The sequence below is a fragment of the Oncorhynchus nerka genome, linkage group LG9b (assembly GCF_034236695.1).
Source record: "Oncorhynchus nerka isolate Pitt River linkage group LG9b, Oner_Uvic_2.0, whole genome shotgun sequence".
Classification (NCBI taxonomy): domain Eukaryota; kingdom Metazoa; phylum Chordata; class Actinopteri; order Salmoniformes; family Salmonidae; genus Oncorhynchus; species Oncorhynchus nerka.
Window position 1 is genome coordinate 22,554,530 of NC_088424.1, and position 11,101 is coordinate 22,565,630.

Below are 11,101 nucleotides of genomic sequence, written 5' to 3' on the forward strand. Positions count from 1 at the left end.
CTCAAACAAGGTTATAAAGACTGTTGACATCTATTGGAAGCCTTAGGGAGTGCAATCGGACCAAATTTACACTGTATCTCGGATAGGCAAAGAGTTGAAAAACTACAAACCATCAGATTTCCCACTTCCTGGTTGGATTTTTTTCTCCGGTTTTTGCCTGCCATATGAGTTCTGTTATACTCACAGACATCATTCAAACAGTTTTAGAAACTTCAGAGTGTTTATATCCAAATCATATACTAATAAAAATTATATACTTATATACTTATATAATTATATATATAATTAATTATATTATTATTATAATTATATTAATTTATTATATTAATTATTATATTATATATACAAAATTATATACTAATAATATGCATATATTAGCAACTGGGCCTGAGTAGCAGGCAGTTTACTCTGAGCACCTTATTCATCCAAGCTACTCAATACTGCCACCCAGCCATAACAAGTTTTTAAGGTCTACACTTGTTGTATTCGGCACAAGTGACAAATAATGTTTGATTTGAAAACCTTGAAATCTCTTTTTATCTGCCAATTGCTGTTTTAGGTTCTGCATTCACACTTACCCAACTTTCTCATTTTATCCATACTGTCTGACACTCTTCTATCTCTTTATTTCAAATATATTCTCTACGCTTTATTCTCTCTGTACATGCTCTCAATGATTCCATTTACTCTCTCTCCTCTATTCCTTCCATTCCCCCCCTTCTCCTCCCTTCCCCAACACCACTCTTATCTCTACATTTCTGTTCTCTGGGAAGCATTCTCATCCTCATTCCTCTACATAGAGACAGATTTAATTTCACCAGCTCTAACGTTGTAAACAAATCAGTGTGGAGACAGGTACATTACTAGTAATAAACCATGATGCAATTGGGGCACACAGATAATTTCCGTTATGGACGGTCAAAAATAATTTGTATATTCATTGCATATATTATTTTGTTGTGGTTGGTTATGCATACAGTACCAGTCAAAAATGTGGACACACCTACTCATTCAAGGGTTTTTCTTTATTCTTACAATTTTCTATATTGTAAAATACAAGTGAATCAAATCAAATCTAATCATTTATTTATATAGCCCTTCGTACATCAGCTGATATCTCAAAGTGCTGTACAGAAACCCAGCCTAAAACACCAAACAGCATGCAATGAAGCACGTTGGCTAGGAAAAATTCCCTAGAAAGGCCAAAACCAAGGAAGAAACCTAGAGAGGAACCAGGCTATGAGGGGTGGCCAGTCCTCTTCTGGCTGTGCCGGGTGGAGATTATAACAGAACATGGCCAAGATGTTCAAATGTTCATAAATGACCAGCATTGTCAAATAATAGGTCTGGGACAGGTAGCATATCAAAACTATGAAATACCACATGTGGAATCATGTATTAAGCAAAAAAGTGTTCAATAAATCAAAATATATTTTATATTTGAGATTCTTCAAAGTAGCCACCATTTTCCTTGATGACAGCTTTGCACACTCGTGGCATTCTACAGCTTTACCTGGAATGCTTTTCCAACAATCTTGAAGGAGTTCCCACATATGCTGAGCACTTGTTGGCTGCTTTTCCTTCACTCTGCGGCCCAATTCATCCCAAACCATCTCAATTGGGTTGAGGTCGGGTGATTGTTGAGACCAGATCATCTGATGCAGCACTCCATCACTCTCCTTCTTGGTCAAAGAGCCCTTACACAGCCTGGAGGTGTGTTGGGTCATTGTCCTGTTCAAAAACAAATGATAGTCCCACTAAGCGCTGTCCAGGCGGGATGGCATATCACTGCAGAATGCTGTGGTAGCCATGCTGGTTAAGTGTGCCTTGAATTCTAAATAAATCACTGACAGTGTCACCAGCAAAGCACCTCCACACCATCACACCTCCTCCTCCATGCTTCATGGTGGGAACCACACATGCGGAGATCATCCGTTCACTTACTCTGCGTCTCACAAAGACACGGCGGTTGGAACCAAAAATCTTAAATTTGGACTCAACACACCAAAGTAGTGTTTTCTTTGCAGCAATTAGACCATTAAAGCCTGATTCACTCAGTCTCCTCTGAACAGTTGATGTTGAGATGTGTCTGTTACTTGAACTCTGTGAAGCATTTATTTGGGCTTTTAACAAGGCAACCTGTTAATTGAAATGCATTCTAGATGACTACCTCATGAAGCTAGTTGAGAGAATGTCAAGAGTGTGCAAAGCTGTCATCAGGGCAAAGGGTGGCTACTTTGAAGAATCTCAAATATAAAATATATTTTGATTTGTTTAACACTTTTTTGGTTAATACATGATTCCATATGTGTAATTTCATAGTTATGATGTCTTCACTATTATTCTACAATGCCGAAAATAGTACAAATAAAGAAAAACTCTTGAATGAGTAGGTGTGTCCAAACTTTTGACTGGTACTGTAATTATTAACTGATATTGAATTACCAACCTGAAACATGGTCTCAAAAATGATTTACAGAAATGGCATTACCAAAGCTCCACAATCTTAAAGTGGGCTTTTGCACCTTCCATCAGAGCATGGATGGGGCGATGAGCTGACTGTACCTATAATGATCCAGAGAAATTCACTGACAAAGGGTGCCTGCCTGGCAAAGGCACCCACAAACACAGAACGGCTTACATAAGCATGAACATAGACAACAAGCAATCAGCCATGACTCAAAGCAGTAATGAGATGTGAACTGGCATCCAACTCTTCTGTCATCGCTGCGGCAGTGGCAGACAAAGAAGTGTTTACTTCTTTTCCTTTTTTCTTTCCTTCGAATTTGAGTTTGACTATAACCCTCACTCGGATAGTAATGACGTAAAATACAAAAGAACAGAGGAAATAGTCAACATTGTTTTAATTATATAGGTCTCTTATTGACATAAAGGCATTCATTTTGAAGTGAATGTTGTTTCTACCACACAACTTGATTGATGAACCAAAGGTAAATAGTCCCATGTTAAGGGCACATGACTGCAAAAGAGACCTTCGATCTGTACTTAAAATAGGGATGTCTGACCATCAACAGTGGGGTCTCTGTCTCCCTATCTGGATAAGGCTGATCCCACACAGCTTACATTTCTGTAGTGTGGTCATTCAATATATCTCAAATATTGCAAATAAACACAGGATACACATGTAGGTAAAGGTACGCCATTTATTTCACTGATCAAATTCCCATCCATCAAATTTGACATGAACGAATCACACAAACCTTACATTCCCATTTTAACAATAATTATACGCAAGGCTTAAAAATCATTCCAGGTATTTCCAAAAACATTTAAAACATACTTCAAGATTTAATTTTTCAATATAACATTTTTTTTTTTTTAACTAGTCCTTCAGTCAGTGATTTCTTTCAATGGGTGGACTTGGATGATATGACATCTCATACAACATCTTCTTTCACTCTCATGATTTTAAGACACAATGTTAATGCAGGTAGTAAGTTATGAGTCGTTAAAAAAAGAATCACTTGAATTGGATCTCTTCTTTTCAGTATTGACCTGTAATCTAAAGTAAAAACACTGATGACGATGTAGAGACACAATCCAAAAATGGAAGGCATGTAATTCAAGATTCCATCTCTCCTTGTGCGTATTGAGAGTAGAAGCCCAGTAGTATTATACTATAAAAGGTCTCTAGCTCTGACTGGCTGACTGACTGAGTCAGTCGTCTGTTATTGCAGTGACAGGCAGCTAAATGACGTTAATCTGGGGTGATCCTGAGGTTTATCGTCAGGGATTACAGGAGGGGCAGGCAGGCCAGGCGTATAAAGTGCTGTCCATCCATATCGGCGCAATAATCTCATCTACACTGGCTCTTGTTATTAAACTGCATTGGTTTAGGTTTAGGTTTCCTTTCTGTTTTCTGATTACTGATTGTATTGTCTATAGGGTTAACAATCTGCAGATTCTGATAGCAATGCATATAAAATGGCACACAATATATATATATAATCTAGGGGAAAGGTTGGGGATCGGCAATTGTGGGATGGGGGATGGCGTGATGCATAGCTGTTTACTTGAAGGACCGGCGGACCTTGCGTCCCTTGAGAGGCTGAGGGGGCCGGTAGTTGTCCTGCATGCAGCAAGGTGCCTCTCCATCACCACTGAACATTAAGCTGCGGAATTTACCCATCTGTCAGGAGACAGAGAGGGAGAGAGAGAGAGAGAGAGAGAGAGAGAGAGAGAGAGAGAGAGAGAGAGAGAGAGAGAAAGATAAAGAGAGAGAGAGAGAGAGAGAGAGAGAGAGAGAGAGAGAGAGAGAGAGAAAGATAAAGAGAAAGATAAAGAGAGAGAGAGAGAGAGAGAGAGAGAGAGAGAGAGAGAGAGAGAGACCAAAAATAGAATGGTTAGAATCATAGTGTCTCGGTGCAACTGTGGTCTGTGGCTCATGTTAAAGGAGTGTCTGTGACCTACTGTGTTCCAGTATTTACATCCCATATTTAGATCACTCAATGAGCAGGATGTGAACTGTTATCCCTAAAACAATACCAATTTAGAACCAATGTTAATATAGAGGTCTAACTGATCATAATGTAGAGTGAAGTTTTAAATGAATTAATATAGAGAGTACAGGACACAATCAGAGAGAGGAGAATGTAATGGTGTGTGCAACAACACCGGCGTGTAGCGGGTGCATACCTCTCTGGTCAGTAATTCACCTGAGCCTCGTTGTAAACCATGTGGGTCTCGCATTGTCCTGCACAGCCACATGCAATGGCATAAGAACAACCCCTCACAATACCCACAATTGGGAGCAATGGCCATCAACATCGATGGTCAGCCATAAGCAAGCATAGAGAGTGTAAATTAATGTTGCTATAAGCATGAAAAATTTCTTCTCTAATTTACTATTAATATGCATGACCGGTTCCACCATTTCAGTGATCTTTAGACATTCAAGACTCTGTACAGTCTTATTTCCAAAGTTCAAAATAGGTTTAGAGTAACAGTATCAATTGACACACTGTTCAACTTAGTTCTCATTTAACGTGAGAACTGAAACACTTCTGAAAGTGTTAATTTCCTTCATTCTATAATCTCACAATCTGCAAAGAACAACCACAAAGGCTTTCTGAAGTTGCTAACACTCACAGATTTATACATGGGTCCTACTGCATGTAGGTGAAAGGCTTTTCCAACACAACATTGCATCAGTTCTCAGTCAGAACAGTAAACTCTCTCCACCCACTTTATTGCTGCCTTGCACTACTGCTTAACTTATCTTAACAATGCATATGGTTGGAGGTAGCCCTCCCTAAATGTACACTTTCTTTTCATCATGACATATAGGGGACAGTGCCTTCGACTGCAGCTTTCACTAAACAAGCATCCTTGGGGTCCCGTTTAAACGCTGGCTGGTGAAATTGGACTCGGGGATTTGATATCCCCAAAGGCTCAGCATGGAAAATCAAAAATAAGGGGATGTGTCAGCTGTGTACAGTAGCTTACAATAGCTATGTACTGTAGTTTGTGTACGTTTGGTTGTTATTTTATGGTAGGACAAATCATTTTCTGTGTGAATTATTTACAGACAGTCACAGAAACTTCTGAGACAACATAGAGAAATAAAAACGTATTTAGTCCATGACCTATACTTAAGTAACAAGAACATTTCCCAGGACATAGACATATCTGGTATTGACAGATATCTTAAATTCTTGTTAATCTAACTGCACTGTCCAATTTACAGTAGCTATTACAGTGAAAGAATGCCATGCTATTGTTTGAGGAGAGTGCACAGTTATGAACTTGAAAAGTTATTAATAAACTAATTAGGCACATTTGGGCAGTCTTGATACAAAGTTTTGAACAGAAATGCAATGGTTAATTGGATCAGTCTAAAATGTTGCACATACACTGCAAAATATAAATTGCGCCTGGGCTGGAATAATACATTATAGCCTTTCTCTTGCATTTCAAAGATGATGGCAAAAAAAAACATGTTTTTTTCTTTGTATTATCTTTTACCAGATCTAACGTGTTATATTCTCCTACATTAATTTCACATTACCACAAACTGCAAAGTGTTTCCTTTCAAATGGTATCAAGATTATGCATATCCTTGCTTCAGGTCCTGAGCTACAGGCAGTTAGATTTGGGTATGTAATTTTAGGCGAAAAATTGAAGAAAAAAAAAGGGGCGGATCCAAAAGAGGTTAATGTGGGTGTAGGCTGCTTTCGTTGGAAGAGACAAGCTTCCCAAATATGATACTAGCAGGAGTTACTAAATAAGCGTTATGGGCCACTCAGATAATGTAATCTAAAGTGACAGGCAACAGTCTTGACCCTCCCTGTTTTGAGTGAATGGCTGAAACTTCTACTAAAAAACGTGGTTGGTACTTGCTTGGTAAACACAAACTTTGTAGCAATGCTCACCAAGACAAGATGGAAAACAGAAACCTACTGTACCCACAAACAAGTCATTTATACTGTATTCTACTGCCAAGAAAGCATTTTATTTTTAGTACCCGCACATACAGTACTTCTAGCTTCATAAAAATTTGATTATTTTCTAAAAGATGTCCTATGACGTCTGACCTCAAACTGACCTCTTTCAATTAACTGGGCCTGATGAAACTGATTAGTGAAAGGAGAACACATTTCCTTGTTATGATGATACTGTATAAAATGATTGTACCTGGGTAGGGCTGACACTGATCGGTTCCTTCAGGACGATCCAGGTGACACTCTCCAGCAGAGGGGGAGTGGTCAGGGAGCCATCATATGTCCAGTAGTCCAGTGAGCAAGGCAACAGAGTTTTGGCATCAAAGTTGGAAAATGTAGTTTGCTTTCCCTAAAGAATGCACAAATTGTGATTGAATACACAATGAATAAACAAAGTCTTACTTCAACATTCCCAACCAATTCTAGTCGAGGCAAGATTTCTAAATACCATTTAAGATCAATTTGATTTCACCTTTGATTTGATGGCCCCCAGAGCATCGAGAACCTTCTGCAGTCTGGGGTTTGCAGCACCAATCTATAAGAAACAAGAATTCACACAGCCATCCAAGGGAATCAGGCTACTTTCAGAATGCACTTAGAGGGAAACAAATAAACAGTGTATGAACAAACATATAAATCATATTAGATCTGCACCTTCAGAAACACTCCAACCACAGCGAGTCCATCGGGTTCACTAGCGGCCTCGCCAAAGCTAGGGTACTTGGTGTTCCAGTGCACCAGATGGAGCTTGAAAAAACAAAGTCAGGTTTAACTCAGGTAGCCAATGAAAAGTCTGATCTGAATCCATAGGGCTTGTCCCGTTGCATAATCTAGGTCTAGGACTGCCTACCTCACAGGGGAACTTGATTCCATTGACGGTGTGCTCAGAGCCCCTGTCGTCACTGGCGCCCCAGTGGAAGTGGAACTGCTTCAGCCTGTATATGCCGGTGATGGGGCCTCCGGTCAGTGCTGTGGATAGGAACACGCACACACAAACTTTTAATGTTGCTTTTCAAAATGAACTACGTTTATGAGCATCTGCATGTGTCCAAATGCAGTCAAATGACATGATTACAGCCATCACGTAATGATAGGGTAGGGTAGGAAACGTTCATTTTTAACAATGTAGTCTGCAGATTGATGTGCTTGCTCCCAGCACCACAACAAAAGACACCGACCTGACAACTAGCGTACTTCAGCCTAACGATACTAAAACCTTCCGAATGAACACCTACCAGCCTGCTCTAACGTCACCTATCATCAATGTTATCTACTGTACAGCAGCCTATGTGCACAATGGACAAAGACAGTGCATCAAGGAAATGAATTCACCACTGTGTTTGATATTTGTTTTATTAAGCAAAGCCACTGAAGTTAACATGTAACCAGTTTGCCGCAACACTCGTTCTCTTGTTGACGCTTCCCCTTTCTATTTCACTCCTCCCTTTACTAAATGCTCAGCTCAGAACCTATGTGAGAAATGGAGATGATAATGTATTGACATATTAGCTGTATATCATTATATATGAATTAAAAGGCTTACTTGAACTGTCAACATCATCCACAAAGCCAACTTGGAAGGAATGGCCATTGTTCAGAATGTCTGTGGAGTTGGATGGGTTATAGTTCAGTTTGAGGGGCTTCAAGGTAGAATCGTAGGAGGTTTGACCAGGAATGATATCAATAGGAGACTGCCTGGGTCCATTAGCAACAGGAAAGCCATCACACCACTTCTCAGGTCCTATGATGGAAAAAAACACGGGACAGAGTCAAACAGAACAAAAACACAAATGTATCATATTCACTCTATTCTAAACAGTCCGGTGATATCTGTGTTCTCACAGATACATGTATAAATGTATGATAATAACCTAATAATGTAGGGCTAATTATGCATTCATTAACAGTAACATATCAGAAAATATTAACACTTATTTACAGAAGTTATTTTGTTCCGATAAGAAATGTACTGAGTTATTCATGCAACAAAATCATGCAACTGTTGAAATGTGCAGTTTCAACTAGTAGTTCCAAAAGTGGAGTCCGCATCAGAAGACAATGTAGAATAGATTCTAGAATGCCTCACCATCAGATGGTCCATATCCCCAGCTGTGAGACATGATTATTGACTTGTGTTCCTATGCGAATATAATCCCTTTCAATTGTAAAACCAAGATACAAGGATCCAGTTTGTGCTAACCTTGAAATAACAATTGTCAGGGTTTATATAGACTTCCCCTCCTGACAGTAGGCCTACATCAAGTGGGTGGGTTTGGTCTCTTGGTTTTAGCGCAGTCCAGTCATCACAGCAGGAGGTGTTCAAGCACCCATCAATAGACGATCCGAGTCACACCTCCATGTTCATATGGTCCCATTCACTGTGGAGCGCATCGCTCTATCGGTCGACCTTCTATCCGGTGGTGAGAATGAAGCAGACCCTGCTGAGAGCTCACACAAAAAGTGTGCATTCCAGACAATATAGTCTTGCCAGAAGATTTGGCGTTCGTAGACTAACATTACACACATGTTAGGTACGGTTTCTTCACCATGGTCTCCTTTAACGTTTTATAGTGACATCCCGAAATATATATATTTTTCTTCTGAAAGCAAGGCATGCCAGATTCACTGACCTTGGGTTCTTCCAACGTAGCCTGCGTCTGTAGTAGAAGTCGGCTACTGTATAGCATGTGTGATGTGCAAATGGAAACTGTGTTTCGTTCTAGGAACAGAATGGACAAGAATGGACAAGAAGGAAAGCAAGGATACAAATCAAAACGTGATGCATTGTAGGCTATATTTTTCCTTGAACTGCCCATGTCACTTTGCAGCCTGCGTCAGCGTAAAAACCTAATATTTTAAACGCAATCGCCCCTTCCTCTCCAGTGCATAATTTTAAAGGGGCCACGACAATAGACTGCACTGTGCTGTTAGTCACCAGCAGGGTAGTACAGCTGACTAGATTTGCCCAGATTGCATGAATAAATAGGAAAAGCGTTTTATTATGCACCGACCAGTTTATTGGTCACTTTAGGCTAATAAGAGATGTGGTTTGGAATGAGTGGATTTAAATCAAACATGTGCTGATGAATTATGGATTACATTTTGTTGCTAATGTGATGCATAGTTTTTGGTAATACAAAATATTCCTTAGAATTCTATTTTTCAAGGTTTGGATATGTAATTCATTAATGGATGTGGATAATGGCATAAAGCAAACTGCTACAAGTCCAAGAAAATGCTATGTGCATTTGCTTGCATCTACTGGTACAATGAAGAAAGCTAACACAGACATTTGCTTGCATCTACTGGTACAATGAAGAAAGCAAACGCAGACATTTCGTTCTATCTACTGGTACAATGAAGGAAGCTAACACAGACATTTGCTTCCATCTACTGGTACAATGAAGGAAGCTAACACAGACATTTGCTTTCCAATACCATTTTCTTACAAATGACTACACCATGTGGCAGTTGGTGGGTATTGATTCTTGATTCAGATAATTCCTCCCAAATTTTAACAAGATGGTGCGGGTAAATTAAATAGTCATGAACAAACATTATCCCATATGGGATAATGTTTGGGATTTTACCAGTTGTGCAGTAAGCATATAGATTGGAGATGTACCTCTCCGTGTCATTTCTATACCAGAAAAACTCAATCAGAAAGTAAATAAAACATTGCATATAATTTTAATAATAACCAATTTACTTAAATTAGCATTTTCATCATATTTTGACAAAATCATACATCTGCCCATCTAGTTCTTTATTTATAAACACATTGATGTGTTTTATGTAAGCCCTGATTGGATCCCCATATTTGACAGTTGCTTCTCAACATTTTATGTAAGCCCTGATTGGATCCCCATATTTGACAGTTGCTTCTCAACATTTCATGTAAGCCCTGATTGGATCCCCATATTTGACAGTTGCTTCTCAACATTTTATGTAAGCCCTGATTGGATTCCCATATTTGACAGTTGCTTCTCAACATTTTATGTAAGCCCTGATTGGATCCCCATATTTGACAGTTGCTTCTCAACATTTCATGTAAGCCCTGATTGGATCCCCATATTTGACAGTTGCTTCTCAACATTTTATGTAAGCCCTGATTGGATCCCCATATTTGACAGTTGCTTCTCAACATTTTATGTAAGCCCCGATTGGATCCCCATATTTGACAGTTGCTTCTCAACATTTATATCGTTTTTTCATCACTGGCACACATACTCAATGCCCACACATCCCTTTGTGCATTTTGATTTGCAAAGGCTGGATGAGATGATCCATGATTCACACAGTACAGAACATCTTGGAAGGAGGAAGTAGAATGTATATTTTAAGAACATACTATTTTAATTATGCTTCAGTATTCTTTAACTGTTTTTTTTGCCACACTATTTCACTGCAAAGGGCACATAATACAGACACTTCTGTTGGAGTGCGGCACAGAGGAGTAGAAGGTTCAGCAATTGTAGATATTTTTAACTGTACAGTCAGTATCATGTACATCGTTAAGTCATATTAGTGCACATCATACTGCGAATCATCTTCTTCAGACAAATAAACAAAAGGCCTGCATAAGGCCTAACCTTCCGTCCTAAGAAAGGCCAGTAGTCAAAGGCTGAGTGAATACATTA

General features: G+C 39.1%; 1 protein-coding gene across 1 annotated transcript; it reads right to left on the reverse strand.

Moving 5' to 3' along the window:
- Positions 1-3,902: 3,902 nt before the first annotated feature.
- Positions 3,903-8,664, reverse strand: cahz (carbonic anhydrase). The gene is made up of 7 exons (XM_029642675.2): positions 8,548-8,664; positions 8,005-8,202; positions 7,312-7,430; positions 7,116-7,208; positions 6,934-6,996; positions 6,655-6,810; positions 3,903-4,150 (listed from the first exon to the last, which is right to left on the reverse strand). The coding sequence occupies exons 1-7, from the start codon at positions 8,579-8,581 to the stop codon at positions 4,031-4,033; spliced, it is 783 nt and encodes a 260-aa protein (XP_029498535.1). The 5' UTR covers positions 8,582-8,664; the 3' UTR covers positions 3,903-4,030.
- Positions 8,665-11,101: the final 2,437 nt, after the last annotated feature.

What these genes read in the sequence shown, in the direction of transcription:
- cahz (XM_029642675.2), bottom strand. Translation starts at nt 8,581, where the DNA reads ATGTCTCACAGCTGGGGATATGGACCATCTGATG. An exon ending in TGGTTGGAGTGTTTCTGAAG is followed by an intron (nt 6,997 to 7,115) that starts GTGCAGATCTAA and finishes TGTTTCTTATAG; the next exon opens with ATTGGTGCTGCAAACCCCAG. An exon ending in TCAGTGTCAGCCCTACCCAG is followed by an intron (nt 4,151 to 6,654) that starts GTACAATCATTT and finishes GTCTCCTGACAG; the next exon opens with ATGGGTAAATTCCGCAGCTT.